The sequence below is a fragment of the Catharus ustulatus genome, chromosome 11 (genome assembly GCF_009819885.2).
Source record: "Catharus ustulatus isolate bCatUst1 chromosome 11, bCatUst1.pri.v2, whole genome shotgun sequence".
NCBI lineage: Eukaryota > Metazoa > Chordata > Aves > Passeriformes > Turdidae > Catharus > Catharus ustulatus.
This window is the reverse complement of record NC_046231.1, coordinates 8,824,286-8,842,270: the sequence shown is the minus strand read 5'-3', so window position 1 is coordinate 8,842,270 and position 17,985 is coordinate 8,824,286. Positions and strand designations below refer to the sequence as shown.

The window sequence follows — 17,985 nt, the reverse complement described above, 5'->3', positions numbered from 1 at the left end:
GAGGAGTCTGTATGCACACATTAAAGGGTGTTCCCTTCCCCTACTTGTTAGCTTTATTCAATTAAGTCTTGTTAGTGTTCTTGAAAGATGCGCTTTGAAGACCCTTCTGAATATACAATTTGATATTCATAAGGATCCAGGCATACTATATGTAAATAAATAAAGCAGGAATGTTGTACTTCCAGATACATTAATTCATTCCTGTCCTCTTAGAAGCAGAGCACATGGGCTGTGTTAAACATCCATCCTGACCAAAAGGAGGAAGCACAGGAGAAGAAATGAGAAATGGATTTTCTTTCAGAACAACCAGATTGCACTCTCTGGTCTGGCAATAACAATTACTAATGACATTTAGAGAGAAATTAAGGATGAGAAATGCAAGTTGGCATTTCAGCAGTGCCAGTCAGTAACATTGCATCAGAGCTCACAGGAGAAATGAGAAAAAGTTTAGGGATGGAAAATTAATTTTGTTATGTCAACAATTAACAAATACCTTTTCTTCATTCTTTACCACACTATCACAAATTACCACTGTGATAGTATTTAACATCTCCTCAGGTGAATGAAAATTTCAACACTTTGAAATCCTTATTTCTGGAATCAAAAGCACATGTTTATGTTTTGCTCTGTTTTGTTGAACAATGAATGATAGAAAGCGGTTCAGACTGACCAGGGAGGGAGAGCTCCTGGATATGTCTAGCAAGAAAATTCTGTGAATTGTCTCTGCAGATCTCTGTGGTTCTTATAGCCATGAATTAATTAAGTTTACCAGCATATTTTCTGAGGTTGTTTAACCCTGTTTTGCAAATTTCGAAAGGCAAAGTTGAATAATATACCTGCTTCCATGCAGGACAATTTTGGAGGCGCCAGACATAAAGCCCTGGAAACCTGAGACCTTTTATTCCAAAGTCCTTCACGTGTTCACAAGGTGACATCCCTGTCCCCACAAGAGGGTGGCAGGAAGCCCTGTTTCCTGCTGCTCTGTTCCCTGCTGTTCTGCTCCCTGTGCTCGAGCACAGGGGCCATAAGCTGTAGGGCTGTGAGCGTGGCCATGGCACAGCTGGCTGTGCAGGAGCAGTGTCCTCAGGGACAGCACAACCGGCTACCCCTGCTTGGCCCTGCCGGGCTGGCTAGCACATGGCTTTGTAAGCAGGGCAGAGTCCTTAAAATAGAAACAGAACGCTTGTGTAACATGTAGACAATTTTTTTTTCATTTGTTTTCTCTCTGAAATATCTTGTCAGAGATTTTCTTTGCTGGTGGCAAGAGATCTCTGATCCAGCCCCTTTGATTTTCTGCTGCTGTAGTAGCTGCTGTGGAGCATAGTTTGGGGTCTGAGCACAGACTAGCTCCATTGCCTCCTGTAAGTGTCGCTAGCATCCAGAGGAACTGATTGTTTTTCAAAGGAAAAGGGATGCTGCACTGAAAAGAGCAGAGTATAAGCATTATTTAAAGAAAATAGTGGAGCTTGATTAGCCTCAGTTTTAAAGAGCTTATCGAGAGTGCTGTACAGCATCCTTTTGAAAGTTCAGTCTCTTCGTTTGCTTGCAAAGACCAAAATGGGGATGCTTGTCCAGACATAGCAGTATATGCCTGAGTGTTTTCACAAGGAATGTCTAGATCATTAAATGTAATAGGTCTCAGCTGCAGTTTTGATCACTGAAGCATACACACAATTCATCACAGCAAATTAGGTACGTCTTTGTAACTTATCTTTCTGCAATTTGCTGGCACTTCTAGAGAACTGAAACTTATATTGAATGTGCTGCAGAAGCCATTTCAGATAAAATATTCTGTGTTTATTGTTGAAGAACAAGAATTCCCTAATAACAAAAACATGGAGCAGTGTGTGTTTCTGCTCGTGCATCTTGCAGAACCAGCAGTAGTACCAGTAGAGATCCCCAGCCACATTCATTATTTATATATTTCAGTGAATTTCTTGTCTGCAGTGAAAGAGATATAAGCTTCAACATCAGTCTGTGCCAAATTCTATGCTACAGCCCATTCAGAAACCTGAGGCAGCCGTGGTTCTCAATCATTACACAGCCCATTTATCTGATTGGAGTTTTGTCCTCTCTGCCTTGCTGAAATGTTGTGTGTTCTGTAAAAGCTGAGTTTGACCTTTGGAAAGAAAAGGCATTTGCTATTTTAATTTTAGAGGTTTTTTTTGGAGAGAACCTGAACCTACTTAAATGGAAATTGGCATTGAAAAGCAGCAGAGTTATTGAAAAGCATTTACTTTATTATTAGAAGAGAACAGACGCTAGTGGACTCAAAAATTACATTTCAGTGGACTCATCAGTTTCAGTCACTAGTTAGTCTGTGAACAGATGGATATATTTGTAACAGTTAACATGAATTTATACCCTGTAATTTTACATTTGCCCTAAGAGCGCTGCTAACTTAGTTACTGCCTTGAAGGGTTTGGAGATGCATTTTATTTTTCTGAAAAAAAGATATGTTTGTTTATAATTGCAGAGATTTCTTACACCACAGAAAGCACCTCAGCTTTCAGAAATGTGAATGATATATAGCTTCTATGTAAGGAAAATGTTGTAAAAGAAACCCCAATACAGCTGCTTCAGAAAAAATAAACATCTCAGCCTAAACCTAGATAAACCCCTGTGGACTGAGAAAATAATTTTCAATAACCAGATATTTTTAACTCCCTGTATGAAGGTAGTAATCACAGTCACCTATATTTGCATCTAGGATCTGCCACAGTCTAATTGCTTGTCTCTTTCCACCTCCTCCCCCCTAAATTTTAAGGCTACTGGTTAACTGAGCAATGCATTAAGCACTCCATCTCCAAAACAGAAAGAAATACTGCCCTAGCCTCTACCATGTGGCATCTTTAGGTTTCAGGGATTTCGTTTAAATCTGAAATTTATGTTCAGGAGAAATAAATTATTAGATTGTAAAAGCAGCTGGGGAGGGAGTAAATATAGTCTCTTTTGTCCTCTATATCATTTCCCCAGGAAGATAATAAATGTGTGGCAAGCGTCTTGTGTTTCCTCGGTCATACAAATGTTGTGTGTGTGCTGTATTTCAGATGTGAAGCCTAGACTCCAGACAGGAAATCCTGGAGTGATACTGTACTGCTGTTGCCTACTGCTGTGGTGCTGGTGGAGGCCCCATCACTTTTACTGCTAGAAGGAATTTGAAAAATAATTTCATGAAGAAATTTAAAAGGCCCTGCATGCACCCTGATTTCCTGAATAAGAGATTTAGGGTGTAATCGTAGGGTTTATCTCCTCAGCCAGTGAAAGGCAGCAGGAGCAGCAGCCCTGGCTGCTGGAGAGAGCTGAGTCCTGCCCTGTGACCCCATCCCAAGGGCCAGTTTTCTCAGGGGGATTTTAAAGACCATAAGAGAGACTCCTGTTAATTCCTCCCTGTCTTACCTGTTCCCATTCTTCTGTGAGGTCAGATACATGGAGCAAGCATGATGAGTGGCCAGGAAAAAAAGCATGGTCTGAGAACAGCAAAAGGATAAGGAATTGCTAGAAAGTCAGTGGTTTACTTGCTTTTTTGCACCTGGCTGTGTATGTAGGGCTGTCTCTGCCTGCACCTCCATGCTCTTGAGAGGAAGGCTGTCAGTATTCTCAGCCCAGCCTATATCAGGGGTCTGAAAAGAAGCCTGGAACAGCCTTGCGTTTACTCCTCCTGTTGTTCCTTCTGGAGAAGTATATTCAATCATATATACTGTTGTTTGCCTAACTATACCCTGCTTTGACATCATGTTTTGAGAGTTGTTTTATACCTCCCTTTCACCAGAGGAGAAAGGAGAAACAATTCACAATACAGCTTCTTTTCATGTTGTGCCTGTTCTGCTTATGTAAAATGAGAAGGGGATGGGAGTGTTTGGTGCTGGGCTGGGTGCACATGTGCAATGACCTGACCTGGGCTGCAACCATCAGTGGATGGATTGTTAATGTTCCTTTCATGTTTCATGTTAATGGAATAACGTATGAGATACTAAACTGTCTATCCTCAGTGAGGTGATGGGTCTTTGTTGGAAAAATCTAGATGATAGAGTGAAATGGTATGTGCTGATGTGATCAGTGTAGAGACAGCTCGTGGCTCTGTGCAAGGTCAGCTTGGGTTCACCGAGGCTCTGTCACCCCAACTCTGCGTGAACCAGACCAGATTTGGCAGCAGCAGTCCTGAGCTTATCACTCAGCTGTGCTTGAGCTGATGCACTGCAGAGTGTGTTGTGTGTCTTCTGTGCCACATCCTGGGCAGGCAGTATGGACACCCAGAGGTCACCTCTGTGCAGAACCTGTCCCCAGAACCCCAGCTTTGCACCGAGCAGGAATGGCCAGTGCAGTGCCCACACCATGCCAGCCCTGGGGGAGAGCTCCTGCCTGACCACCCAGCCTCCTCATTTGTTTCTGCTGCGCAGTTAAACCTAAATAAATTGCCATGGGCATTGAGGTTTGGCTGTGTATGGCATATCTGTCATCAGTATGTTACATTATTGTGTCTCCAAAAGGAGCAGTGAGATTGTTTAGAACATATTTACTTCTGAAAAATGTGTCCTCCTTTGGGGCTGGCACATGCTCTTAGTCTTTGCACAAAATCAGGATTGTTTAAGACGTGGTATCTTGCTCTTTAAAAGGCAGATTTTCCTGACACTGGTGACACTGGTTGTAAAGGAGTTGCAATGGCTGGAAAATCCCAGTTAACCCAGTTGTTTCACACACATACCACAGCAATGTTACCTTGCTGTTTTGTCCTATGATGTCTTAGAGGAAACAGCTCATGTTGGTGATATTTTGGCCTCTCTTTTACTTAGAAAAAATTTGGCATGGCTCTTCCACACTCCTAGCTCCTCCAGGGTTAATTCCTTGAGGCAGTGGGCAGTGGGCTGAGCACAATCCTGTCTACAGATTTCTGCTCTGCTGGTGGCATCTACACTAATGGGGCAGCATGTAAAGCACGTCTGTAACTCTGGCCTTGCTATTTTATAGCAGAGCTACTTGCACTAGAGGATTTTTATTCCCTTTTGAAATTAGAAACCAGCAATAACAACCATTACGTCCAAGACAACAGGTCACTGACCAGCCGTTTTGTCAGCCCAAGCAGCGTGTGGGTGCCACGTAACAGGAATATTTATCTGCCTCTAAGAAAAGTGTATCCATAACAAAAGGCAATACAATTTGTCAGATCAGTATTCCATTAGAGAGAATTTCACTTTAGTTGCTGCTTCTTAAAGGAATTGCTGGTCCAAAGGCTGTGGTGCTGCTGCAGGCAGGTGCTGCTTGTGTCAAGTCTGGCTGTCCACATTTGCTTATTTGTCCCAAGGAACTTTGGTTCAGCTGCAGCCCCCATCATTGACTGGGGCATGTTTCCTAAGTTATGAATGTGAAACCTGCCCCTGATAATGTTTGCATTAAAATACACAGTTAAGACAGAAACTGTTTTATACCTGTCCTTAGTAGCAAGAATACCTAAATGGTGCAGGGAAAAAAGGAACAAGAAGTAATCAGATGGTGATCAGTGATCCTTGCCATACCAGAGAACAGCAGAGCAAGTTTTAGGTTCAACTCTCAATTTCCTGGCTTTTGTTGATTTATATTCCCATGGAAACAATCACTCAGTGAAGCTTTGCCCTATGTATTTTAACTTCTAAAGATGCTATGTAAAGTGTTTCTCTTTTGCTTTAAGTATTTTTTGAAAATATATTGTCCTCATTCTATAGTAATGAACCAATCAGGAAATCATTTGGTGTTTAGAGGAGGCACAAAGTGTTCCATAATGATGACTCCAGCTCTCACAGAAATGAACAATTAACTGGACTATGCACTATGATTTATCTTAGATCAAGGAGGGATTAACGAGATAAGATTTGGATTGGTTTCTAAGAAATCAACAATTCATGCTTTTGAGAGGAAAACCTAAGAAAGATTCCTGGAAAACGGTTTACCTCTTGAAAATTATTTTGAAACATTGCTTCCCTGAGTGGGACCTGTAAGTAGATTGGAAACAGGTCAGCACTGGGGTGTGCATTGGGGTTTTTGGTGTAGCACATGCAAAAGAGTGTCCCTGTGGGCAGGGGAGATGCTTTCTCTGATCACTGTGGCTTAGGTTTGAAAACAGACTGGAAGTGGCTGTTAGCATTCTTAAGGACAGCTTTGGAGGGTCAGTTCAAAGCTGGGCACAGGGCACAGGACATCTGTCCTGCTGCAGGCTGGGTTTGTGACACGTCATGGAGGCACAGGGGTGGCTGTGTCCCCAAGTGTCCCTGGGACCAAGGCCAGGCAGAGCACTGTGCTGGGATCCTGCAAACCTTTTTCTGCTCTTGGGATCAGAAATGGCTCTGGAATCCAGTCAGGGAGTAACAGTGGGGCTGAAAAAGGAGTGAAGGTATTCTAAAAATATTATGGTTTCATGCACTTCTGACAACAGTAATTAAATTTGTCCTTCTCACTTTATATTTAGGAAATGTAAGGTTCTTCCCGTGGCTTATTTTTGATCTTGTGCATGGCATACTAGAGACTACAAGTTATAAGGATGCTGATAAATTTGCATTTCTGAGTGAAATTCTCAGGAGCGTGCAGTCCCTCAGGACAGGTATTATTAGCTCCTTGGTTTCATTGGGTGCCTCAGTGAATCACGGTGTGTTTACAGCTAGTTTCTCTAACAGAAGACTCTGGTTATCTCTTAATAATGTATTCCTCTGTGCTTTTTATTTCCAAAGTGCTGTGGTAAGGAGATTTTCCCAAAGGCTTCAGTTTGCTTTTGTGCTTCAGCATTTTACCCAGTGTTTTTGGAAGAAGTGTATAGACTTTTTGGTGAGGCATTTAATAGAATACAAGAGGCTGTGACAGGCTTAGGCTGTGCTTGGAGTTCACTTGTTATAGGCTCAACTTGGTTTTTTCTGAGTTTTAGAGAAGAATAGAGACGGCAGATCTTGAAGAATTATTAGTCTCAAGTGGAAAGGGGAAAGCATGTTAGGCGAGTTTTCTAAGTCTGATTAGGACTAAACAACCTGAATGAGAAGAGAAATTAAATACATACATCATCTAATAATTCTTAGCTGGTATGAGAAGAAGCTGGTGTTTGGAAGAATAACTCCAAGGAAGGTATTTGTATAGAAAGGTATTTTTTCAAACCAGAATAACACAAAACGCCTATCAAAATCCAAGGATGTATTCAGAGTGTGCAGTGCAGAGCTGCGGCTGAGGCCGGTCCGGCAGAACAAAGGCTGGCCGGGGCTGGGCGGGCTCTGCCGGGCTCTGCACACACACCCCCGGAGCTGTGGCCACGGAAAAGGAGTTACTAAGAAAAAGCAGTCAGCATTTAGGCAGTCACGTGTGGAACGGCTTTCCCCACCTGTAAATGATCCCAGTTGTGAACCATCCCTTGGATGCCAGGTAAAGTGCCAGGCGCTGCTCACTGCAGGAGCTGGGCAGGTTTCTGGGGCTGGCTCAGGGGTCCCCCAGGTGAGCAGGACTGAAGGAGGCTGCTCATCCTCCCCAGTACTGAACCCCCAGGGGCAGCTCAGTCCTGGCACAGATGAGTGTTTGTGTCTCCCAGTACCAGTGAAAGGTGCATTTACCCCTGGAGTAATCACGTGCAAGCATCAGAGTAACTCAGAAGCAGCTATTTCCATTGGAAACAGGCAACTTCGCTTTTCAGCAGACACCAAACCTCCAGGCATATTTTCTTAGACACTCAAAATGATTTTTTTTTCCTGGTTCAATAACTTGTAAAGGACAGCTTTCTACCTGCATTTGTTGAAGTGCCATCTCAAAGTGTGCTGACACAGGGACTGACTGACGTACGGCAAGTTATCAGATGCTCAGAGATGAAGGAAGCTGTAACACAGGCAGCTGCTGCCTTTCACAAAGGATGTGCCACCTTTCGTTTGCCTCTACCTCCATTTCAAGGGACTCTTCAAATAAAGAAGGGACATGTGAACCTGTCTTGCCTGACAATTTTTTTTTTTTATTGCATACCATGATAACTTGGAGTTCACTTGTTACAAGCATTTTATGTAGTGGGTGAAATACCAAGGGAAAGGAAAGAAGTAATACTGTGCTGCCTGAAAAACTATGATCTAAACATATAAATGTCACTGGGTAAGTTACCTGAAACAACTGGAAGGGCAATTAACACCTGGTTTTATGGGAAACATTGGTAACCACTATCAGTTTTAATGAAGTGTATTAACTAAATTGTGTTCTGAGTATTCATTCAGCCCTGTTTATGGCACACTCTTGAGTACATTTACTGTTTGTCAGAAGTGCAAACTAGTGAACATATGAGGCTTTAAGACAGGCCATCTGTTAGTCTTAGACCCTTGGATAATTGTCAAACAGTTCTAAAAATAAGCACATACAAACTGCAAGGGGGTGCAAAGGTGATTTTTCTTTAGAGTCTGATGGCAAAGGGAAAGTAGCAACCAGAAATTAAAATTAAAAATAAATAGTTTTATCATATAAAGCAAGTTTTCTCTCCTTTCTTTCTTTTTCACTTTCCTTTCCCACCCTCCTCCTTCAGTGTGCCTTTTTTTTTCCTAATTTATTTTTTTTTCCACTTGCTCTTCTGGGTCATGGCATCCCTTGAATGCCTCTCCAGTTTAGGATTAGAGCAGCACCAATTTAAGGCTCACAGCTTTCTGTAGAGAGCATAATCTCCAATGGCTAAAGCAAGGGTCGTCTTGTGTCCTCTGCCTAAAGTAATCCCTTTATAAAGTCAAGGCATAAAGATTTTTATCTTTATGGATTGCTGTTAAAGGGAGGTAGTACCTGTGCACATATATGTGTGGGCTTATGGATATGTAATGAGCAGTAACAGCTGAGAGATTTATTTTTGGACCAGTTTGAATTCAAAAGATGCAAAACAGTGAAAAAAGATTGCTGCAGATGGTATTTTGTAAATATTTAGACATTCCAGCTTCTGTTTGTAGCAATTTGGAGGTTTTGTTTTGTCTTTTTTTATATATATGTTCAAATGTGAGACAAACCTTTACTTCAAGTTAATGCTTGAATCTGAGGTTTAGTTTTTGTCTGGCAAGCTGTGCATGTTGGCAGTCAGTGGAAGCATCACTTCTCTTGTTTCCCAGCCCTGCTCTGTAAAGGGAAAAGGAGAGCGAATGGGGAGGAAGGGACACGGTCCCAGTGGTCCCCAGCCATGGCCCTGATCTCTGGGCTTGGAATCAGACAGTGCCTGAAGAGGGGATAGAAACCTGAACAGAGGTGGGGAGAGGCTGAGAGAAACTACCTGGGCTCTTACCTTGGTCTGGAGGACCCCCCACACCCTGAGAAAAAACATTGGGATTAATAGGTCACCCAATGGCTAATTACCAGGTAATTTTCATGTTGGCTGATTGTCACATGAATCTATTATCTCCATAATTATTATTGAAATTATTTGAGGAATGGTTTCTGTTCATTTCAATGGCATTTGGAAGGGGAGAGGGAGGCTTTGTAGCCTTTCATCAGAGTCCCAGTCTCTGTGTAACACTGCAGAAGGCTTATGAATTTCACCTGAGGGTGGTGGGCATAACCAGCCTTGTTAGGCCATTTCTTAACCTTTGTATAACATACGGTCTTTTAGGGGTATGTGCTCATGCACATAGACAGTGTATCTGTAAACGGCTGATAGAAAATGTCTAAATCCATAACAGATGCACAATGGCACTATAGACTGAATGTGTTATGGCCCCAAACCATTATCACACCCCTCACAGTTGCATTTTATTTTTTTCACCTGCTCCTGTGTAGTACACCTGTGACTTGTTGGCAGTGAGTATCGTTGCAGTGTGGGAGACTCCCAGCTTGACTGCCTGGCTTGGAGCTTCGCTCCATCATGTGCTGCTTTTTGTGTGTGTTTTTTCTCTCGATCTTTATATAGCTTGTAAGAGTTCTTTGAACTGTTGTAAGTGATCATCTTTCAAGCCTGATGCTTTCCTTCTTGACACAGAGCTCTGAAAATGGAGATTGTCATGCCAGTGTTTTCATAATCATACATGTAAAAAAGCAGATAAATATTCATTGTGGATGTCCTGCACAAATGACTTGATCTGCATCCAGAGGGCAGGCAGGGGGTGTCTCCAGGGAAGATCTGGAGAGCAATCAGTATCTACATGGACAATAATCAACCATTCTTTGAAATCTTTTTATTTCCTGCAAAACCCATTGCCCAGTTCCTTGATCACAGACACTTCCATAAATAGTTCATCTGGGGATTGTGCTGCCAGTAGAAAATTCCACTTAAACACTGCAACAGCCCCAAGACTTGGGGTAGTTTCATTTTTCCCACTGATGTAGCTAATGGAATTGCTATTCATTTTGCATGATTATTAAGAAAAGAAGAGATTTTCCAACCTTATCCTATAAATAAGCTGTGACTTACTTGATCTTGACAGGTGACTTAGTGCTGCTGTAGAGTTTTCCAGCTGCAATAATGTCTCAGAATGATGTATTCAGTGGGGTATCAGCTGTGAGCTGTGCGTAAACCAGGAGGTCTAACAGGAGCTGGGAAGAACCATTTTTCCTGTTCAGCTTCCAAATGATGTCGTGCCTCCTGCTGGCCCCAGACGGGCACGTGTATGGATGGCCTTGGAGCTGGTAGGCATGTGCACACACACAGGAGTGCTCCTGGAGGGCCTGCATTTTTGTGGCTGCTCTGTTTTCCTCTGGAAAACACCATTAAGTTTTTTTTTTTTTTTTTTAAACTATAATTTCTGGAGTTGAAAAATCACACTCAAGCTGTTTTCAGCCAGCCCGCCCTCCTTCTGGAAAGGTGGATGAAGTTTCCTTAGGCTGCTTAGGTAGCAGCATTCCTGTAGTATCACATGTTTCAAAACACTTGCTTCCTTCCGGTGTTGATGATTTCCTTCTGCTGCCTGGAACAGCCCTGTAGCTCCACTGGGGTCAAAACTGTCCCTACTAAGGCACAGGGCATTTTTAATACTTGATTTTTAATTGCTCCAAAAGTCTGGTCAGCCAGGGGAATTTTCTGTGTCTGGGCACACAAAAAAGTGCTTAATAAAGGTATTTGAAAAACTGTGAGTCAAATACAGAAAACACATGTGGGAGAAAAGACATAAGCCCTGAATGGCTCAGATGCTTTCTGACATCTGCAGAGCACAATTCCAGTAAGCTGCAGATGCAAGGGGCACAGGGAGTAGAAGCAAGAAGATAAGAAATGACAATTGCCAGTAATAGGAGACAAGTTGCCAGACTATTCTTTGGAAGGGATGTTTTGAAATACATTTTAGTAAGTGAGAAAATAGGTGGCAGAGGATAGGGACTCAAGGGACTTTCAAACACACACAGTGGTGGTTATGCAGCCTTCACCTAGTGTTCACCAGCACCTGGATGTGCAGGACTTGGCATTTGTGCCCATGGCCTGAGCAGGATCTGCTCAGAAAGGCAGGGGAGGGATGCAGAGCACACAGGCTCTCGTGTCCATAGGCATTACAGACCAGTTTGTGAGGCCCTGTGTGAAACTACCTATTAACTGCATGGCTCTACCTATTAACTGCATGGTCCAGGCACTAGCCAGCTATTGATTGGCAGTAATGCATGCACAGGGAATAAGTGGTACATTCCCAAGATACTAAGACAAAATCAAGATTTGCATATGAAAAATGTATTTTTTTAACTCCTAGCCCTATGGCACAGCTGGTTTCTCAGCTCCTGCCTGACCCAGCTCTAAACGATTGCAATATTTGAGTACAATCTGTTTGTTTCTTTGACAAACTCTTATCCCAAACCCAGTGTATTCCTTGTATTGGGAATGTTCAGAACATGTTATTAGCTGATGTTGGAGGAGGGAGGGCTCACAATAAAAGCTTCATTATCAGATTTACAGCCACATACCATTCCTTTATTGACCTGCCTGGTGTAATCAATGCAGCAGCCACACAAGTTTGAAATCATGTTCCCTGACTGTAGGCTGTGCGTCATGCATCCAGTGCTGATTGTGCATTATCTTTTAAATGACATTGCCTAACTAACTATGGATTTGTCTACCACGAATAGCCCTTCTTTCAATTTGAAGATGGAAAACCTTTTGGGTTTTTTATTGATATTCAGGATGACCTAAAAATAGAACTGTAATGAAGTGCACTAGGAATGGCCATTGTTAAAATGCTGAGGAGTGTGTGAGCACAGAGGAGCCTGTGTATTCTTTCACATTTTCATGCTTCCCCAGCTAGGTTTAGTGGGCAAGCTCCTTGTCAGTGCTGCTATTGTGTGTGCAGGGCTCCATCCATCCTCCTCCATAAAGTCATTGTTAGACTTGAGAATAACATCCAGCACTGCAAAGGTCATTCCTTCTTAAGGCCAGGAAAATTTCCATGTGTATCAAAGGAAAAAGCCATTGAATTTTGTGTTTGGTGATGTTAAATTGTCTAAAACCAAAGCAGTTCCAGCTGTCAATTCACGAATTTCTGATTTGTGGCTCTGCATATTCAGTGTCACAGGCAGGGGTGTGCTGAGAGGGCCGGTGCCGTGCTGAAGCAGTGGCTTTATGATTCTCCCAGCCGGTGTTTGGTTGACGAGGGCTCCATCCGTGGCGCTGCCCGGTGCCCGGCCGGCTCCCCGCGCAGCCCCGGCCGGCAGCGCCGAACTCCGGCCGCGCTCCGGGAGCTCAGCAGCGCTTGTGACACCTGCTGGTGGCGGCCGGGGAGTGCACGGCCACCGGCGCGGGCTCTGCCGCTAACGGGGTCACCGCCGCACCCCGCTCCTTCACCGGCCATCCATCACAGACACGCCATCTCTGCAGAGAGCGGCGACTGCTCTTTTATCCTGATCGCCACGTAGCTGTAGATAGTGTAGAAGGACCAGATGATTTATGAAAAGTTAAAATAGCTTACTTTATTTTAAAGCTTCATCGCTGTAAATAAATAATTCGATTCAAAATTCATTTTGTGTTTAAAAACTTACTCTTCAAGCTGGCGGAGTTGCCCGGCTCTGTTATTAGGCAGATGGAGACTAGGGAAATTGCCTAGGCTTGAAATAGTACAAATGAATTTTTTTATTTGGGGACTCAGCTTAAGAAAACCTCACCATGAAGCACTTCTCTAGTTGCTCAAATAATTGGATAATCATACAAATAAAGCTAAGCTTATGTGTAGGACTGGGGTTTCAGTCAGAACACAAAATGTAGGTGAATTGGTACTGCTCTAAAAATACGCTTCCGAGGTTGGCTCCACGATTTATTGGCTCCTACACAAAATGGCAAGACAGGTCAGCATCCTCTGATGTGAGATACTGTGATGACATTGAGACTATTAAAAATCTACCAAAAGGAAAAAAGGGAACAAAAGATACTCTAAACTGCTGAAAGAAATGTATAGAGAAAAGTACATTCTTTAAAGAGATTTAACTTCTGGGTTACATGTCCAGCCCTTTTTTCTGCTGGGAATATTACCCTGGTGCCTGAGCTGGCAGTTCAGCTGTTATTGCCGAAGTATTTCTTGGACTGAGAAGTGTGTGTCACAATCTGGTGTCTCTTGCTGCCAGTACTTGCACCCGGAACGACTGAAAATAAAAGAGTAATATATGGCAAGGGTTCCCTCACATTTCAGATTTTTATTTTTTTAATTGTTACAGTGAAGGGAATCCCTAAAGGCAGTTTTTTGGCCCATGAAGTCACTATTTTCTTTATATTGAAAGGGAGAAAAAAAAAAAGGAAACCTTCATGACTATACTTGGCTTGTAGCATTTTTTTTTCTAAGTTCATGCCAGCATTAACAGATCTGTCAGAACAAAGCAAATATGTCATATTGGCAGCTGTTACTTATGAGTACTTTTTCTTTATTGCATTTTGTTTTGTAATAATTGAGAAGCTTTTATGTTGAGCTCTGCATAAAACGGTACTGAGTGGGAGGGTATGGGCATGCTTTCTATTATTCTGCCCCTCATGCATGTCTCCTTTTTTCGTCTTTCCAGAACCACACATTGAGCCAGCACGCACAGTGAGCCACTGGCACTACAGGACACCTCTCTGCAGAAGACTTGACGGTGGCACAGTGGGGAGGACCATTTGAACATTACATCCAATCAAAGTGTCATTTGCAACCCAGATGTAAAACTCTAATGATTTGGCCATGAGGCGCTGCTATTATAAGCAGCTGGAAATGAATATTAATGGAAGAGATTAAAAGTATTCCATGCTCAGTATTTTTTATTGTCCTGCTTCAGCTAGTGTACTTTAGAGCTTCTGCTTCTGACTGAATTTATAGTGTTAGATAAATCTGCTTTGATGCTGTTGCCCTTTGTTGCTTCTTGTATTATATTGATAGTTAAAGATTAGGTGTGATTTTTTTCTTTTTTGTTAACTGCTTTTTAATTGCAATTTTAGGTAACTGTGCATTGTGATGTGATTGCTTGGCTATTGTCTGAATATTTCTTTTTAATTTTTTAATTAAAGACTAATGCTTTGATTGGATTTGCCAGTTCACCGGACAGTGATTAAAACTATGTAATGAATATAATCGGTTTCAGTGCAACTGGATGGTCTGCTTTATAAATGTGACTTAATCTGATTGCAATAACTAGTACAGTTCAATAAAGGGAATACATGAGCTTAGTGTCAGAGCTTGTCTGTCTGTCAGTGCCCCCTGCATTGCTGCTGCTGCTGGGGTGGCTGAATCTCAGTGATCGCTCAGCGATGGCACAGAGCACTCTGCAGCCCAGGAGGAGGGAAAGCAAAAGCCATGGTTTTGTGTCTGGAATTGTGTTTGCTTCTGGATGTACCTCCCTGGCTCCATGGTAGGTTGAGGTAAGTAAGAACATGTACTATGAAAAGGTATTGCTAGCTTATAATACTTGTTAATATTTTAATTTCTTCAGCAAGAATGGAGGGACCAGACCTATAGCTGGCTTGACCATATGTCTGTTCTTCTTTGTTTCCATACAAAAAAAAAATGTCTCTGTGTTATATACAAATGCACAGATACTGAACCAGGCCTTGCAGACCATGGTAGGAGGCTGCATATTTTAACCACGTGGACCTCCAGACCCCCAGGTATTGTAGCTCTGTGTAAGTGCCATACTTCTGACACTGGAAACTGCCATCAGGCTGCCTATCAGAGCCAATTACCAGGTTTTCTTTTACTCTTTTAAAACTTATCTTATGGTAATGAGGTAAGTTATGTCTCCAGTCAGAGAAACAGTCATTTTAATGACCATGGACACCTCTTGAAAGTTAGAAAGATGTATTTCTTCTGGTGTCTCCTGCTTGAATGAATCATAATAATAATGAAAGATATTCAGCAGTTGTGACAGCTGAAATGATGTGGTTACCCATTCCTACAAAGTACAAGGCTTTGCAAGACTGTGGCATGGGAACACACACAGTCAGAGCCTTTCAAAAGCGCTGCACTGAACTAGAGCACAACTGGTTGTCATCGGGCCATGTCTGGGTTTGGAGCATGTAAGTGATATTTTGTAGGAAACATATTTTCACTGACATATAGTAAATGGTTAAATTAGTTTATATATTGAGCTTTTTTACAAGTGCAGGGTGACACAGCTTGTTGAGGCTGCAGCCCATGTTTTCAACAATTTAGATCCCTACTGATGTTGATAGTCCTGTTGTGCACACATGATTCCTTCAGAACACAACTGAAGAAGTAGGGTCATATTTAGACAAGGAATACCAGAGAAGTCCTAACTTAAAAAAAAAAAAAAAGAAAAAGAAAAAAAGTCCTGTTTGAGACAAATGATAGATGGTTTTTATTCTGCTGAAATAGTATTGCATGGGCAGTCAGAGTTTAGGCTCAAAATGTGGCTTGTGATAAATTTACAAACCTTAATATAACAAAACTAGGAGTGACTTAAGTCCAACGACATTTCTGTTTACATCTAGATTATTCTGAGCTCACTGTTTCTACATCAAAATCACACTAAAATGATCCATTTTTAGAAAAGAGTGTTAACTTTCAACCTGATTACTTCTCTTTAAACCACAGAACAGATGTTTACATTAAAATTAGTTAATGTAATCACCAATTCATTATTCCTGTTCATAGTATAAGCATGTTCCTAACTCAATTTTACTACTTGAAGATGGGAAAAGGAAAAGTGTCTTGCAGAACAGGCTCATAGACATGCCCTTGCAAGAAAAGCTGGAAATGTACAGCTGCTGCTGTGGAAAGAGCTCATGTGCCATCTTCTCCATGCTATAAGAAAGGTAGCAGGATCTTACAATGGAGATATTGAAAAAGGAGGCTCTTTGCCTGACAGGGGTTTAAAATGATGCTGGATCACTTCTGGGCAAGCCTTCAGAAATGAAAAAGATATAGATTTCTATCTCCAGGAAAAGGTTCTGGATTGTGAATCCCAAGAGTTGAACTGATGTTTCCATGCAACTCAGAGAGCTGCCTGAGTAGTGCTGTGCTGAAGCATTTGTACATGCCTTTGTCTGAGCATCTCCCTGCTGACTAGTTAAAAGTAGGTGCACAGTCACTGTGCTGAGATGGGAAACTCCCCATGTGGGGATTCTGTTATGAGCTGCATATATTCCCCCTCTTACTGGAAATGTGGGTGTGGGTCAGGGTGCTGGGGACCCAGCAGTGCCAAGCAGTGTTTAAGCTCATGTTTCATCTGCCCTGAACCCTGACCATGCCATGGGTAAGAGGAGAGGAAAGGAAGAGTTTGGTTTTTCACCTGGCCTTTGAAAGGTAAGAGGCTCCAAAGCATGAGTGGGGCCTGTAGTCCATCTTCATCCCTTTTGGCATATGAGCCTCACACGAGCAACCCAAGTCAGGTCAGAGATAGGGGCTGCACTGTGCCCCCAGGGCTGGGAAAAACAAGCTGTGGTCCTCTTCTCTTACAGTATTTGGGTAATATTTGAACACCAATGGACCAATGCCATTTCTTAGAAATATTTCTTTCATAAGATGATATGTGCAAATCTGCAAAATGCTTGCCATGAATCTGCTGGGTTATTTTGTGGTATTTTTGAGGCCCATATAAACAGTCATCATTACATAGCAACAGATGGTGCAGTCTTGATAACTGCTTTTTTAGGGGCCAGAGAAATCCAGTTTGGGGTGTGGGGGTGAAAGCTACTGCAAAGAAGCAGAGGAAGAGCCACCCACTCTTCTGTTCCTGCCATGGAGCTGCATTTGTGACACACTGGACACCTACAGCTCACAGAGGTGATCCTTAGCCTGTGCCAGGGTGCAGGACTGGTGTCTGACCCCATTTTCCAAGGCCTGAGCCTCCCCAGGCAGGGCTGTGCCAGGCAGGGCTCCGGGAGGCAGAGCTCCGCAGCAAAACGTGGGGCCTTTGTCTGGTGCTTGCTGTGCTGCTGGTCCCACTGGGGAGCAGGAGCAGAGCAGCCCTGCACTGGTACAAAACAGCTTTGCTGCCATAGTTGCAATCACACCAGGGAGTGCTTTGCCAGGGTTGTATATAGTTCCTGTATCCGTTAAAAGCTCCTAGGGAAAACAGAGCCTAACTGCAGGTGGAGGAAAGATAATATCACAGCTTCTGGTACATGTCTGAGGTTTCACCCCCTTTTTCTTAGTGGCCAAGAAGTGCTGCTGAAGGCATTTGAAAAACAGTCAGAAATGTTGGCTCCAAAGGCAGCTGTACTTCAATAGCTATGATGCATGGAAAACAGGCTGGAGAGCCTTTCCATAATCCCTGTGATGTTTCCCTGCCTATCTGTGTAACTTGCAGCTCCTGTGTGGTGGTGCTGCAGACAGGGGCTGGCACAGGCTGTTCAAACTGTGGGCGACGTGGGTCACTCACAGGTAAGTGCAAACCAGAATTGCTGAAATTCTGGCTGAGGATGGGCTTAAGGCAAAATGTCACTTTATGATCCAAGTGGCATTAGGACGAGTACAGTGTTGGAGATAATTAATAATTCGAAATCTGTAATGAAATGTCATACAGACAGCTTAATATCTTCAGGTTTAGAGAAATACTGAAATATATATTCATATAAACAATAGATTAACAAAGGACTTGCACTGGCAGCAGTCTGCTCTACCACCCCAATGCACTGAATGATCT

At 42.7% G+C, this 17,985-nt stretch overlaps 1 protein-coding gene across 3 annotated transcripts in view; it reads left to right on the top strand.

Annotated features, from left to right (window-relative positions):
- ZNF423 (zinc finger protein 423) overlaps positions 1-14,543 on the top strand; it is a 225,754-nt gene extending 211,211 nt beyond the window's left edge. For all 3 annotated transcript variants that reach the window (XM_033069467.2, XM_033069468.2, XM_033069469.2), the window contains one exon: positions 13,909-14,543. In XM_033069467.2, the coding sequence (XP_032925358.1) occupies positions 13,909-13,938 (30 nt within the window). In that variant the 3' untranslated portion in view covers positions 13,939-14,543. The remainder of the gene's footprint in view (positions 1-13,908) is intronic.
- The last annotated feature ends 3,442 nt before the right edge of the window (positions 14,544-17,985 follow it).